Source organism: Ornithodoros turicata, chromosome 1 (assembly GCF_037126465.1).
Source record: "Ornithodoros turicata isolate Travis chromosome 1, ASM3712646v1, whole genome shotgun sequence".
Lineage (NCBI taxonomy): Eukaryota > Metazoa > Arthropoda > Arachnida > Ixodida > Argasidae > Ornithodoros > Ornithodoros turicata.
This window is the reverse complement of record NC_088201.1, coordinates 37,781,397-37,797,591: the sequence shown is the minus strand read 5'-3', so window position 1 is coordinate 37,797,591 and position 16,195 is coordinate 37,781,397. Positions and strand designations below refer to the sequence as shown.

General features: G+C 43.6%; 1 protein-coding gene and 1 long non-coding RNA gene across 4 annotated transcripts in view; one reads left to right on the top strand and one right to left on the bottom strand.

The window, feature by feature from the left end:
• Positions 1–16,195, bottom strand: part of LOC135378019 (iroquois-class homeodomain protein IRX-4-like) — a 69,382-nt gene that overhangs the window by 5,483 nt on the left and 47,704 nt on the right. For all 3 annotated transcript variants that reach the window (XM_064610838.1, XM_064610837.1, XM_064610839.1), the window contains exon 6: positions 1,025–2,032. In XM_064610838.1, the coding sequence (XP_064466908.1) occupies positions 1,025–2,032 (1,008 nt within the window). The remainder of the gene's footprint in view (positions 1–1,024; positions 2,033–16,195) is intronic.
• LOC135378026 (uncharacterized) overlaps positions 1–16,195 on the top strand; it is a 96,209-nt gene that overhangs the window by 40,795 nt on the left and 39,219 nt on the right. The window lies entirely within an intron of this gene.

The window sequence follows — 16,195 nt, the reverse complement described above, 5'->3', positions numbered from 1 at the left end:
ATACCGCGGGTGCAATGGAGAGCAGGACGGGGGATCGTTAATTTGTTGGCTCCGCCCTCTTTAATGGAAGGCCATCAGGCTTCCTGAATATTTAAATGAACCTCCCGTTGCTTCTCAGGAAACTGCAGCGTTCTGTTTGTTTGGTATCCCCAAAGTAGTCTATCTGAGCCTCCCTCGCCCCTTTGACCTGTGACGAAGCCGTAATTGAGTGTTGGGAATGTCGAAGCACCCGGGAGACAAAGTTTGCGCGTCACTGTCGCTCCCAGAGGAATTGAAGTGCTTTTCGAGGGTTCTGGCAGCCATGTTAAAAGTTTGAAGAGCACGCGAGAGATAGTTGGCAGAGCTTGAAACAACTGGGCAGTTAAAGAATGCTCACTGGCGGCTTCAGGGCGTTGTCACTTCTTGCTATATGTCACAATGTGCGGGATTACAGGAATGGAATGCTCTGTTGTGACGTTGGCGCATGCATGTTTTACGTGAACTCGACCCGACGCTGTTTACGTGAACTCTCTCCGACGGGAGGCGACGGCAGCGAGTCGAGCCGTGCGAGCTGGTGAGTCGAGCCGTGCAGCGTCAAGCGAATCAACCCACCCCTTGCTGTCGGGTTGACTCGACTCTACTCGACGCGGAGCCAACTCGATCCAACAGCGTTTCCATGAGCGAATTGAACTCCACAACTCAACTCGACCCGCTCCTATCAAGTTCATGTGAACGCGGTTACAGTGTGTAGTGGACTGACATGGATGGAAGGTCTCGATTAGTCAGTCTTCGATTAGAGCCAGCCGGATAAACATTGTTCCTAGCCTTGGCTCACCGTTACACAGTGCTCACATATGCAGTGATGACGTGCATAAACCGTGTCCGTCTATAAGGAACGGATTGTTAATTTCTTATCTATTAATAACGGTATTTAGTCAACCCGTTCAAAAGTTGAGATATTCTTGAACGAAGGATATCGTAAGTGTATCTCTATGCGAAACTAGAGAAGCACCTGTTTTTATACGGATGTACTCGGAATTCTTACCTTTATCGTGTTTGTCCCCAGACGAGGTATATAGCGGATGCAAAGGTAACCGTAAAGTGGAGATAGTCCCCGGTACTCCAGTGTCAGTCAGGCAGCTACCCTGGAGTGCAATGTGTGATGACGCGTGCTGGCCCCTGCAAAAGTTCCTGACATCACTTGGAGACATTTCCAGCGCCCCTGAATCGTACACTCCAGAGTTCACTTCCGGCTTCACCACGCACTGTTCACTTTGTATAACGGATGGGTCCTTGTCGTCTTCCATAGTGAATCTTCCGGAGGCTGTAGTAAGAGCTGGCGGCTGTGCTTGTGATGACATAGACCCTAAGTTTGAACGTCCGATAACGTATGAGGTAGGGGAACTGTCCGGAGTTAAATTGAGCACATCGGGATGACCCGTAGGAGACGAAGATTGCACTGTTGGAGCGTGGCCGTTCAGCCACGACGAAGCCTTTGCATTGGAATGTCCTGCACCCATGTGTGAAGGCAACGATTGGGCGGTTGACATAAAACTGGGATCGGTATGTAAGTCCCTGTAATAGCCACCAACACTAGCGTTGCCGGCGGTGGTGTCAGTCAGAAGTCTTTGCTGAAAGCCGTATCGATTAGTAAGATTCGGGCCTGGCGATTTCCTTAGTCCCGGCGGGCTGTCCGATGTCGCGGTTTGGGCTAAGGACCATATCTTCGGTCGTGAACCTTCGAGAGCGTCGACAATGACAAGTGTGTTTCCTGCTGTTCTTTCGCCATGATAGCCCCCGGAGTGCCTGAGGGATGAGTGGTGGTGACGGCGCATCTGCGGGGGCAATGGGTTGCTACCATCGTCTGATGAAGCGTCATGGCTGTTGCTATTGTTGTTCGCAATCGAAGACGCACTGCCCCCACCTGGGAACGCCGAGAAGGCTTGAAGGGAATGCTGCTGTTGCGCTGTCCGTGGGAAATCGTGCACGTCAAGACAACCGGACTCAGGTTCTAGAGGCGCTTTTCTAGGTTCAATTTCTGGATCTTGGAGTTCTGAAGGGGAAAACAGAGCGGGATGTTGACCGACAATGCAATCATAAAATGTGGTCATTAAGTCACGACAGTGAGGAAAAGCGTTTCTGAAGCAATTGTTAGTACTCACACAACGCCTCTCAGCAGCTTTCGTTCACAACAATGATATCAACTCATATTAGTGGATGTCAGTGTTACTCTTCCTTTGTTTGAACACTGTGATTTCACTCGGCATTTCGACACATTCTTTTTACATAGTTGTCTCGTTAACGAGGAACAAACCAATTCTGACTCGAGATTTACGTCTCTCGAAATAGCATTAGCGCGGTTTGGCGCGTCTTTTCTGCTCGAGTGGATTGTTTCCTACATCATAAAACCTTCGTTGTGTCTGTGGCATGAGCAGGACACACTATCGCGACGAATAGCAATGTCACTTACGTAACGAATCATGCGATGCACTCGAGCCCGACGCCATACTTCACTTTATCCCCAGCGAATGGCTTAAAACACGGGTATTAAGCTTCGTGTAAAATTCAGGCATAGCATGTATCAGCCGATGCAAAAGAGCGACACAGCCGGGAAAATTAGAAAGGTACCTCCCCTCAGAGCAGATTAATCGTACCCGAAGGTCGCTAAATCAGAACACGAAAAACATCTTCCCTTCAAATTAGTAAGTCGCCCTCCTTGTACAGAGGTTCCTATCACTTATGTATTATTCGAGGGAAAGAAGGAAGAATTCTCTTCCTCAAACTCGTCTGATTTTTGCGATCACAATGTGCGATGGGAGCGTTCACTCAGTGACCTCTGCTCTACAGTATTTGAAATGGGAAATAGAATCCACAGAGCGGAAGAATTCCCCCGAGACATCTAATTAAGTGATATGAGGGCTTTCTTCGGAGCCCTTTGTCGAAGTGAGCGGGCCTTGGTGAGCGCTCCCAAGAGGAGCTCCTAGATTGTCCTTTGCTAATGATAACAAACGCTCGCTGAGGGAACCCCACCTGTCCAGTTGTGCTCCTCTCTACTTAGCAGAATGAGCGGTACCTGGCCTAACGAAGCGATTAGGGTAACGACGCCGTACGTTACCGTCTGGAAGGGTCTGATTCCAGGCTAATGTGCATTGTGTTTACGTATACGACGTGTCAAAGGGTGTGTAGCACGATGCGTTCTCGTGTTGTGGTAGTGGTTCGAACGGTAATAATCTGCAGGTGAGGGTCGCTCTAGAAGTGCGCTTCCTCCCCGTTTGGAGAATGCGTGTAGAAGCAAGAGACTCGAGGTTTGGCATGTGTCACCTTCCTGACTCGAAATTCGGCACATAATTTAATATCAGTTTGTCAGAGTGGTATGAAGCTTGAGAGAAACGTAGTCATGTTTTGCTATCAAATCCAAGTTGTCACTCTAAAGCGACGATTAACAAACATGGGAGCTTTTTCTTTTGTGTGTGCGTGTTTTCTTTCTTCCTTTTTTGTATAGTTTTAGTCAAGTGAAGTGTATAAGATATCAATAGTGGTGTACATTTGATGTTTGGCGTGTTTGATGTTCGGCGCAAATTTCGAATTCAAGGAACTGTAATGGTAAACGCGCACGATATATATTACAGAATATATACTACACCCTTCGTTACCGCACTGGTAACGAAAACTGAGATGCATACCTTCTATCTCCATTCCCGGAAACTGAAAGACAAACTGTCGGCTAGTATTGAATTGATGTAGTGCTATTACTGTTATGCAATCACAGTTGCGATCTTTTTTGTGACTGTAAGTGTATGTGTATTCGTCAATCAAGATTTTCGTTAAACTACCCGGAAATGCGACAAGAAATTTCGACAATTGAAAACTTGTTTACGGAAAACAACATGGCACAGCTTTTTAGGTGACATTGTTGGTTGGTGAATCGTGTTGTGGAAGACCTTAAACGTCAAAACTGGCCGAAAATTGGGGACGAACGTCAGGGATGTTGTAAGTTGACGTTCGGTTGACGTTTTACAATTAGAATGATGACTGCCGCTTTCAATTTGAATCGCCAAACTGTTCACGACATTTTGACGTGTAGAAAATTTCTGCAAATCTGGTTCGAAGAAACTTCACCAGGCAACAAAAGAAAAAAAAACAAGTGAATGGGTGCCCTTCTCAGTGCACGGAAGCTGGTGATTTTCCTTTTCAAACGTGTAATAGAAGGCAATTTCAGAAGTGGATTTTAGAGCATGATCACGAAACCGTACAGAGCAATGAAACCACATGAGCAATTTACTGCGTCCAAGACGGCAAGAATAAAAATATCGAAACTGAAATCGATGCCGAGCCGTTTTGTTGGCAGTCAAAGTATTATTCATAAGAAACTCGCTTCTCAAAGACAAGCACTTAATCAAGGGTGCTATTGTAATGTCCTCGAAAGGTTGAGAACGAAGGTTAGAAACAACGTTAAAATGTGGGCAAGTTGGTTCATTCTTGTCAAAATCAAGACAGAGAGAGAGAAAAAAAAAAAACAGTGGTGGGGCAAAAAGGACAAAAAACAGAGCGTTTGTCCTCCTTTGTGTTGCTCCTGTTGTGTGTTGTGTCGTCCGTTGTTTGTTCTTTTATCCCAGTACTGGGGATTTTCATCGATTTTAAGCAAAACCGGTTAATCCTACACAGAGATGTACACGTTACTCGAAAAAGTGATAAGTAAAAGTAAAAGAAAAGTATTGATTACAATTACTGTTACTACTGCGTGAAAAGTAATTCTTTACCGTTACAAATTACTTCATTCAAAATGTAATACGTTACCGATTAAAAATGTAACGCGTTATTTTCCCCGTTATTTCTAAATTGTGGGCCAACAAGCCTGCAGTGAATGCAACCATGCAGCTCTTGTTGCAAATTCTAATATGAGACACCAGCATACATCATAAGTGAAATTCACGAATACATTTGAAAGCAACATACAAAACACATACACGCGTTTATTACAGATTTATATACACATTTAAAACAACATCGAAACATCCGCTTCGTTTTGTTACTATTGTTATGTTCAACCCGTACAATTTATCAATACAGTCACGCCTATTTTACTATTGCTCCAGTAGGTCGCGGTTGTAAGGGATTATCATTACTGTGGTGTGCATGGTACACGTGTGGACTAGAGACGGCCGTCACAGGGATGGACCTCTGCGTCATTGCTTCAGTCGAACTCATGGTGGAACAGAACAGATTGGCTTGCTGAAAAGGGTTGCCATTTTTGACAGAAGGTTAAAAAAGTAATCGATTACTCGGTAATTGATTACCGAAAATTGTAATCACATTACTTGGAAAATTACTTTCTCACAAAATTAATTGATTATCTTAAAAAATTACTGAAAAAGTAATTGATTACTAATAATGCAATTACTAGTAACGCGTTACGTACAACTCTGATCCTACCCGGCCCACTCTGTGGACTGCGTGTACTCTTGGGATCTGTGCATTACAACAACGCTCCCTGTGGTTGTTGTTGTTTTAGGTGTTGAGAGAAGTCAGTCGCTCCCTGTCACACTGGCATCTCCGTCCTCACCGGTTTTTCAGTAAAGACATTCGAAAAGTGAATTCCAGTCGTTCAACAGTGAGTGCAAATTCCATACCAAAGGTTGACATTCAGGGACTAAGGATAACATGAATAACATGCAAAAGTTCGTGGCACAGTAGCTGATAGCAGGTCCATACTTACCGCATACTTCAGTTGCAAAAGTGTATGTGCTGGAAGCGCATAAATTACTTTAAAATTACATTACATTAAAATTAATAGAATAAAAATTGTGTTCTGGTAAATATCCCCTCGTGGGACGACATCGGTTCGTGTAGAAACACACTGGAATACCAGAACACATGTTGGTCCTAATCGTGCTTCAATCCTGGGCATTACATTGCCGTTAAATGGGTATGATCCGAGTCCGAAATGAAAAATCACTCTAATTAATTATCACTTATTCTTAGCAGCGGCTATAACCTGATTAGAACTCCTCGTGGGCATGCAAAGGTAAAGATTCCTTCACGAAGAACCTAATCAATATCTCAAAGCAATTAATGCGTCCAAATTTTATAAATAATTTGCCTTGACTTCTGTAGAAAGCCCCCCATATCCTGTGCGCGCCAAAGGGCTCCGCAGTCCAACTGAACGGTTTCAATGAGGCTGGCCCCGTCGCAAAACGTGTCTCAATTACTGTGTTCGAATACTTCTGTCACGCACTCGCTTTCTTGGTGAAACATCATCAATCATTTCTGCGTCGGAAACTACAAAGGTGGTCCGAGACAACTAGGTTCCGATGCAATTACACGAATCCGGATTATGTTAATCACCCACAGGTACGAAGCTCAGCAAGTGGGAATGTGCACTTGCCATTTAGTGAAAAGAAGACGGATATTAAATTATACTAGACAGATGGTTGTTTACGCTGGTCCGTTTGTGATAGGGATAGTGATGTCGGACACCAGCGAATGAAAAATGAAACGACCATTTATCATGCGTTGTCACTGTGTGAGTATATTGTGAAATTCACTATCAGGTAGACCTGCTAATGGAAGTGAATTGAGTGCGTCTTTTACACAGTTTCTGGTTCTTTCCATTCTGTGCGCTCGTTTGAAATATGTTTTGAGCAAGGTGCATTTCTGCAAACAAAAAAGAAGCGCATACACACTCTGTTCCGATATCTAACCAGCCTCCAAAATACATACAGACTTATGAGAAGACATGGGTCTGAAGCTTCTGCAACCAATCTAACTCTTAAATATTGCTTTTACGAGTGTTTTTTTTTTCTATTATTTTTTGAGGATCTATTTGTACAGTATCACGCATTCTCAAGATGCTTCCAGGAATTCGTATCAAAAATGCAATGAACAGAATGACAGATGCAATACATACCAAACGCAAAAAGATGTATAGGTTATTGGGGTTGTTCCGGCATCTTTTAAATATCTAAGCTGCGGTTCAATGAGAGTACATAGAGAGGTTTTCTGAGCCCGTATACCTTCACCCTTGCTCAAGGGTGACTATAATAAGGGGTAGACTCAACAAAACTGTGCTAGATGTGCTCTCAAAATGAAGAGGGACTCTGACAAAAAAGTGAAAAAGGGAATGCCCTCGTACTGTTTGCACCCAGAAAATAAAGATCGTCCTGACGTGCGCGTTGAAGCAAAAACTAAATGAACGACAGTTACAAAGTTCTTAAGCAATGCAGAAAGCAGAACGCATGTATGGAACACTTTTATGCAAGATAAATAAAAGCGGGGGGGGGGGGGGGGGGGCAGGATGGGCTCGCCGTTGTTTGAGAAATATAGAGCGCTCATGCACTTGCCAAGTAATGAACCACTGATTGCATTTCATTGTCGCACAGCAGAGTGCAGTGCGCCAAGAGTGGTTTAGATGTGAAACTGAGTCCAGGTAGTTTCTAGTTACTTTTTCATCTGCACGGAAATCATCAATGTCTAGTAGGGGAGACCGGGGAGAGCTGACACACGGGTCAGTTGTTACACTCGCTACTTAAAGAAAACAAATTAGAGCAGCTGAACCGTTTTCCTGCTCTTTGTTAGCGGCACGAGCAACCACTAACTGAAGCCGACTTCCGTCTGGCTGACCTTTCCTTTCTTTTTCTTAATAAACATATCCCACCCCCACCCCCCACTAACTGAAGAAACTTTCATTGTCATTGAAAGTATGGCAAGGTACACAAAGCACAAGACGTTTCAATTACGAGTAAGTAAAATTTTTCGTTCTTGCAATTTTCAAATTTTGCACGACACACACTAGAGCTCTAAAGAATGCACGTGTTCGCAATATTTATTCAACTTTCGGAAATCTTTTCACGGATTTTCAGCGGAATATGTCCCACACTTAAGTCCAGAGGTAAAGTGATTGCAGTTGTCGTAGGGGTCAGTTGTCCCACATGAGGTGGGTCAAGTTGTCACGTGCTTCAACTGGTAGAGCAACTGACAGCGCATACTATATCCGCGAGAAAGTGTTTCAATAGCTTTTTTAGTACATCTTAGAGATCGTGTAATAATTTAGTGCCGCTTTTTACATTTACAATGCCGGTTTACCAGCCAGCAATGGCTAGCTTGCATGAATCCTGTACGGCTAGGACAGACGTGGAAATATAAAATGTAAGGCTTAAGATAATAGGTTCTTCTCTGCGCGCTTAGTGTGTTTTCCATATGCACTTCCAATGGCATTCCATTCGGTACACCTCCACAGTAAAGATTATGAGAAAATGTGTTGTGTTGTACATAATGTACCTTTTGTTGGTGTCGCTGTATATATTTTCAGGCTTGCTGTTGCATGTTCTGTTGCGGTTTTATTACACATTGTTGGGTCAATGCCTTGCTGCTGTACATTCTCTATTCCTTTTGTGTGAGAAGTTTTGTTGTAAATATTCTGCTGGTCTTGTTGTTGCATGTCGCTTGCGGAGATGTTGCGTGTAATGAACTGTATATAGTCTGATTTTACTGACTTGTGTTCTTTGTAGTTGTGGAGTTTCTGTATGTATTGCTGTTTGTTTGCTGTACTAATTGTCCTATTCACACTTGTATGCATTACCACGTTATATTAAATTTTCCTCCAACAACAAATGCAGCTGAGACAACCTGCCCCAGCCCGTGTGACATCCTGTCCGGCTACTGGGGCGTATTCTCACACTTGACGACCTCCGCGCAAATGTCTTTTATAAACTGCTTTTAAAAGCCAGCTTTAGTTTAATATGTGCGTTATGTAGCCAAAAGATCGCACTAAAATCCAACTTGGTTTCATCAGCCTGACAAATTTATTTTCGTCACAGCAAGGTCAGAAGTAAAAACTGACGACTCTCCCTGGTCTCCCCTACTGCAGTGGTCTACGCGATGAGAAATGAGCAGGAAAACTTCATCGTGCTTTGCAACTCAACAGCAATAAAACTATTCGTTCGGTTCGAACAATTATACAGGAGGAAAAAGCTCCGCGTAATGTTTATTCTCTTCGTCCCTTCGGTCTCAGGGAATAGCGCGAAATAGAATAGTCGGACACTAACATCAATGCCTTAGTGCGATTGAATTCGCGTACCTATTCTAGGCATTCTGCTCAATGATGCACTGGCCTGGCCTCTAAGCTCTGAGCTGCGCGCTCCAGGAGCCTCACCTTCGTTTTCTTTCTTATTTTTTCTTCTCTTTCTTCGTTGCTATTTTTCTTTCCTTTTCCCTTCTTTCTTTTCGTTTTTGTTTTTCCTCCTTTTTACGGAGACTCACCTTTTCCTATTCGTCCTTTCCTTTCTATTTATTCTTCGTTTTCTTTAGATTTTTTTTTAATGGAATAGCATGCCGACCTTGATCTGGCAGACCTTTCCATTTAATAAATATATATTCCCCCCCCCCCCTCTGCTCAATGAGCGGAAGTCATCCCCATATCATCGTCATCATGTATTTCTCTCTCTCTCTTTGAACATCAGCATGTTTCCAGGTCTCGCGCAACATATGCTATGCAAAGTTTAGGAAATACATTACCGCGTGCTTTAAATCACTTGAATATAAGAGGTATTGACCTTAAACGTATCTCTCGGAAGCAGCTACCAGCCATAATTACCCAAAGTTATGTATATTTGTTTGTTTGTGTGTTTGTTTGTAAGAAAAAAAAACAAGGGGAAATTGAACTCGTCTCCCGACTTGTTCTGCTACTCCTAACAAAAATTCCCACCCCACCCCACCCCCCAAAACTACTTCTCAGGTGCTCTACTCGCAAGTTCGCTATTCACTATTATGTATATTTATTTTTTCTCTACCAGTATGGATTTTACGTGTGTACGTTTTGCGAACTTTATTTAGTGCTTAGTAGTGTCTATTTTTGTGTTTAGTCTGGTATTTTGTCTATTTAGTCTGTTTTGTTCTAGGGTGTCCCATTTTCTCGTAATATTATTCAAGTTCCTCGGTCGTGTTCAACTTTGTTATCAGTTTCTTTCCCTGCTGTTGTCACCTACAGTTGTAGGGACCTGTGGCCTCGTCAAGCTGCACCTTGCGGCTTTTTCCCCCGGCCCCACACAGCGCTGAATGGGAAATAAACACAACTGAATTGAATTGATTGAAGTATCTAAACTTTTATATGGGTGCCGTTCTACGTCAATATTTCAACCTGCAGGCGGTCTAAATACACCGTGGAAGCTTTATTACCTACTTACACACCTCATCCCTCCTGCGCAAACTAAACGTACACTGCTCAATGTTTCGTGCATTGTCGTCATTCTGGTACAGGGAATACGGTGGGCCATTTCGAAAATGTTCGTGACACAAACTGCCTTGGCCAACCATCGCCAAGTAACGTTTCGACACCTGCTTCTTTCCCCTGCAGCCAGGCCGGATGTCAAGAACGACCATGCCATTTTCCTTTCTCCTTACTCACCGTTATACTCTGTCCCATTCTGTTCTGTCAATATGCGTGCTGGAAATGAGTTCCCATTAAGAGAAAACCGCAATCGAGAGCGCTTACTAATGTCTGTACTTGCACAGCACTTTCTCGACACAGGAAACAGCTATAATAGCAAGCCGGGGCCCTTCGGCACACCAGCACTCCGTGGCAAAAGAGGTGGGAGGTACCCAGGATTGTTCGCGGTGGTGTTCGAGATGCTCGACGCAGCTAATTTGGGGCCGCTGTGGAGTTTTACGACTTTGCGTATGCGTACATGTCTATGTTATCTCACAAACCGGAAAGGAAGTCCTACTGCTTGATCCACTGCTTAAACTAAGTACATCATGCAGGACTAAAATATCACAAGCTAAGAGGTGCTTTTTTTTCTCTACATATATACCATTGTACAAAAGCGAACCGACTGGGTCAAGAAGTGTTTCGCGACCTTATCGTTCGTTCAGTGGAACCACATTTGAGGCGAGGCGGTGGCGAACGAAACAAACATATATGAACTGGCGGACAGTGCGCCGTGTATATTGGCAATGGCGCAGTAATGCACCATGCTCACTTGTCTACTGGCATCCAGGATCGTTCCATCAATTTCACGAAGAGTGATGCAAAGCGACTGATTTGTTCTCTTAAGAAACCAGACCTGTCGGGACTTCATGTCCTTGCGAAATATCGAAAACTCGTTCTTGTTTAAGATTGATGCGCGTACGTGATGCTCGGAACCACTTTCTCTTTGCCATGACCAGCCGAATCGCTTTTTCACCGACGTCCCATGCATTGCACGCCTTCGGCACAAATTGGGTAAGATGCAATCCTCTGATCATAATGTGTCTACTGTCGTGAAACACGTGCAGCATATCCTATACTGCATCGACCATGCACGATGAAATATATTTTGGGATGCTGAGCGACATTCACAGGCACTGCACGCGCTTGTCCGGTCTATATGCACAGACGGCCTATATGCAAGACGGTTCAGTCTTGTACGGAATCGATATGACAGGCTTCGAAGCTTGGTACTCAGCAGCTAAAACTCGGCTAGGCTGGTAAGCCCATTAGTAATCTAATAAATGTTTCTATGCTTATATATATATGTATGTGTTATTGCCGGGTGATGCGAAACCGCACGGTAGACGCGCATGCTCAATATATTCACGACTAGAATGTTAAGTAGAATTGGTCTTGCCCAGTGTTATACGTGCATGGTATATATCAGTTATCAGTTTCTTTTTTGCTTTTTGTTCTTGCTTAAAACCCGATTCCACTGGACATCTACCCCTGGGATCGATTATTGTCTGGATGGAGTTGAACCCGATTTGCCCAGTAGTTACCTTTATATTACAGAAATATAGCGCCCCTTTAAAGCGTAAGAACACTGTAGGCAGCAGCAGCATCCTAAACGTACGGACACCTGCTATAGATTCGCAACAAATTGTAGTATCGCTGTATGTTGCAGAACTGAACCTGTACGTATAGGACATATAGACGCTTTTTCCTACGAATAGGTGTCTGATGTGATGCTGACTAAAGATTTCATCCCGATAGACTAAAAAGTAGCACCCGACTTTTGTTCTCTCAATTTGTGAAAGACCTTAAACTCGAAAAACTCGGTGACTAGACATGGTGTGAACTTGTTGCAGACACGTCGTCATGCGTGTTTCTGCATAACGCATCAGCAGTGGAAGCGAGGCCTTAGCCTGTGAAATAAAGTGAGTTTAAAGGTACTGTAAAGCAGCAGGCATACAATTTTATACTGCCTCGTTTGACAGTCTGGGTGCTCCGTATACAAACGCCACAAATTTCGTTCAAATCCACCTCGTAGTTTTTTAGGAAATTCAGATTTAATATTATGGGCAACCTTGTGTTTAAGAGTCCCTACGCACTCCGCAGTTCCCACCATGTACAGCGGCGAACATAAATGCCAATAACAATAGGAGCGTACAGCGACATCTGTGGACCGCTATCATCACCACGCCTGTTCGCCGGACGTGGTGCATTTTTGCGTACACTGTAAATGCTTTCACACCTTTAAAGGTGTAATAATGTGCGTGGCGCACGTCCTTTTTGGTGTAATTTTGGTAACATCATAATGGAGTACGGTTTAACACTAATTTTCTTTACTCGCATGCTGTCTGTCCTCCAAAAATTCAGTCTTTCAAGTCTCAACATTGTTGAACAGTATTGTAGACACTTGCACGTGCTCGATTATCGCTAGCGATGCATATATGCATTAGCACGTATCTACTATATCCAAGACATAATGAGAGCAATATTTGGACTGACACCTGATCTTTTGTAATGCTTTTTAAATTTTGTAAAATATCAACATAGAGGTACAATGTTAGAGGTACAATGTACAATCAACATAGAGGTACAATGTTAGGCAACCAGGTTTAATGTGCATGGCGCACACCTTTAAAGGTGTGAAAAAGTTTACAGTGTAGGTGACTCTCATGGAGATTCTGCTGACAGTTCTGTTACCCATTTCCACGATGTACAAATGTTCTTGTATTTTGAGATAATATATGTCAGGAACTATCTCGTTCGAACAAACTTTTCAAATAAGGTTCAAGAAGCCGGCTACTTAGCCCATGACTTAGCCGAAAGAGGGTTGGGTACATGTAACACTGTTGATCGACGAACGGGCGATTGTTTCCCACCAGGCGGCGCCCCGCGTCTTTTCACCGCAATTTCAGTCGTGATTAAAACTATTTAGAGTTTTCTGTCGCACATAGAATTTGCAGTGTGGGTTTCTTTCGGAATAAGCTTTCAAATGCCGCTGCCAATATTAACAGCTTGCCTGCTGCTTTACAGTAGCTTTAACCAGACTTTCGTTTCCGCTATAGTTTAAGAAGCAAGGAGCACGGGAATTGTGAAAGAGTGGGTTAAACTTTGCTGGCGAAAATTTTTGAAGTCCGTCAAATTGCACTACCCAGTAATATTAAACTTCTCTGAGTAACACGTCTTCTCGTGCTATTAGTCTTTCACGCAGATGATTCGCAAATTGTAGATGATGGGCGTGGCTGTTTCACAAATGCATCTGTCCTCAGCTGTAATATGCATGAGCGATAAGCGGCAACCGTTGCGACCTCTAGTTGGTTATCACGTACTAAGCTTCATTTGCATCTCGACACGGTGGGCCGCTTTGACAGAAAAAAGAAGCTCGATAGCTGGTTGCGGTTTCCTTTGCGTGAAGACATGACCACGAATTCGACAAGCAAATAAGCGTGTGTGTCTCTTAGACAAAAGACCAGAGAGACGTACTGTGATTACACTCAATCAACTGTTCCGTGAAAATATGCAGCAGACAAGCCTTGTAAAGCGACATTGATTGATCTGAACGGAATATACAGTATCAGCTGCGCGAAATGCAATTGCGGAGTAATACCTCATTGTTCCCCCCTCTCTGCATAATATGTAAAAAGTGGTAGTACGTTCATGCGCCTCTGTGATCGTAGCGCATCAACGTGCCAAGGAGCGTTCTATATCATGATGTAATGAATGTGCAACACGAATACGCGGGTTGGATAGATACACGTTTTGCACGATCCCTCGCACTTTATTTTTTCTATGTATGATAATAAAGAATGTTGGCAAAAAAGCGCGAGGAATCAACAAAGCAATTCGTGCCATTCCGAAGAAACCGCGAAACCCGCGTCCGCCAAGGCAACAAAATACCACGTAAGCTGCCACAGAGGGCACCCGCCGCAGAGTCAGTGCGCTGGCTTTTGTGCGACAAAGCAGGACTCGCTTTTTAACTGTGTCGGTGTATTTCCTCCTGCACTTTTGAAACTCTAATGAGCTGGCTTGATTTACAACATCTGACGATGGTTTCGCTTCCTTTTTGCCTCCCTCTCTCACACTTTTTTATTTCGGCGCACGCACGGTGCGCATTTGCGTCGGGGTCTTTCATATGCAAACGAGAAGAAAACGATGTTCGGGAAGCATTGTTCCACCGTATCGTGCAGGGGCTGCAGGAATAAGTACAATGACAACCGCACCGCTTTACAGCCAGACAGTTGGCAGACAGGACGAGTGCTTAACGCAAGTTTCAGTGATATACTCATGTATGCCTTCTGAAGTCAGAGCGCCATGTGGAATTATTCGGTCGTATTGACGTTCATTCAGTCAAAAGAGCTTCTTCATTCTTGTTTCTTTTCGTCATTATTTCTCTCCGAATTGCACGTAGAAAGTAGAATGTTTCAAGAATACGGTAATAGGCAGGTGCATCTCAGTCGGTGCTGAAAAAAGAACTTTTTGATCCAGATTCCAGATTTTCTTTTTGATTATGTATATATTTAGAAGAAGATGATGCACCAACACCAATGGTGGCGGTGTATACGATTGTGTAACACCATCATATTCCACCCAGTCCTTATCATCAGGAATCATCCAGAATCTGTGCTGTCCAGCTTTGAATCACTCCCTGACTAAATAAAGCTCCGCTCTCACTCTCCGATATTCACCCTCGCAATATGAACAATATTGTAGAATATGGACAATTCCATGCGCATGGCCAGTTTCCGCTCTGGAAGAGCCCCACGTCTCAAATACCCGTATGTCTTCTTTGCAAGTGCGAACGTTGTAAGTTTGGGCACACCAATGCCGCTTACTAGGTACCCAAATGGTAAGTCTGTGAGGCTGCCTGGTGAAGACTCGTGCCACACTGACCACGTATACTGTATCTTTGGAAAATAACTTGGACCTTCTTTGTATTCTCTCTCACTTCTCGGAATTCTGGACTCCTACGTCCAAACTATGAGGATCACATGCTTGGTAAATAGGGTTGCCACCGTGCAAAATATGGTGTTTCAGGACGTTTACCACATGATGCCGACACTAAGCTTTTATGGACTCGCATTAAAGCCAGCAAAGGGAATCTGCCTGTGGGTAAGACAACTACGAGTGGTACTGATGAAATGTTTTAACGGTTTCGGTGGCTAAGCGAAGAATCGTTCCCTTATTAGGAGGTGTGTGTTCAAGTCCAAGACGAAACGAATTTGATGTTATGGTATACCTCCCACAGGAACGTGGCTTCGGAGAGAAGCTTTGGTTAAAAAAAAAATCACGGTGCAACGGATACTAAGATAGCAGAACAAATTGAGTGTTCTAGCCCCCAGCTCATACCAAGACGACTCATCCTAAACCCAGTTCATACCAGGGTAACTTATACCACACTCAATTCATTCCGGGTCATATCAAACCAGTGCGAGATGTGACTTGTATTCAAGAAGATTCACACAGATAACGTTTTACTGAAGTACCTTAAAGAATTGTTAAAATGCACTGTAAAGATTGTGGAATGCACGCAATGGATGCATGTATAAAGTTCTTTTTACAGTATTTGGGCAGCAGCAGTTTGGCCATGCCATAATATGTTTACAGAATAGAGCTGTACGTTTTAAATTTACGACCATAATACTGTAGCGAAGTCACATCTGCTGCTTCACTCCTACACTCTTAAAATGGTCACCTCTAATAGAGGTAAAAAATATGAGTTTTTACCTGTAAAATGTATAGGAAAACCCAGGGGCGGATCTAGAGGGGAGATCGGATGTCCTGACCCCTCCTTTCTTTTCATTCTAATTTCTGTCTTCACATAGTGTTTAATTGGCCCTAGATCGCGCGTATAGCATGCTGTCCATGGCTGGGCCCCCTCCTCAGCAAAATCCTGGATCCACCCCTGGGATAACCTCTAACTACACTCTTAAAAAAAGGGTGTACTGTAACTCCTTTTTTTTGCCACATATATAACACCATTTTGGAGAGTACAATTACGCTCAATAGGCTGTCTCCTCA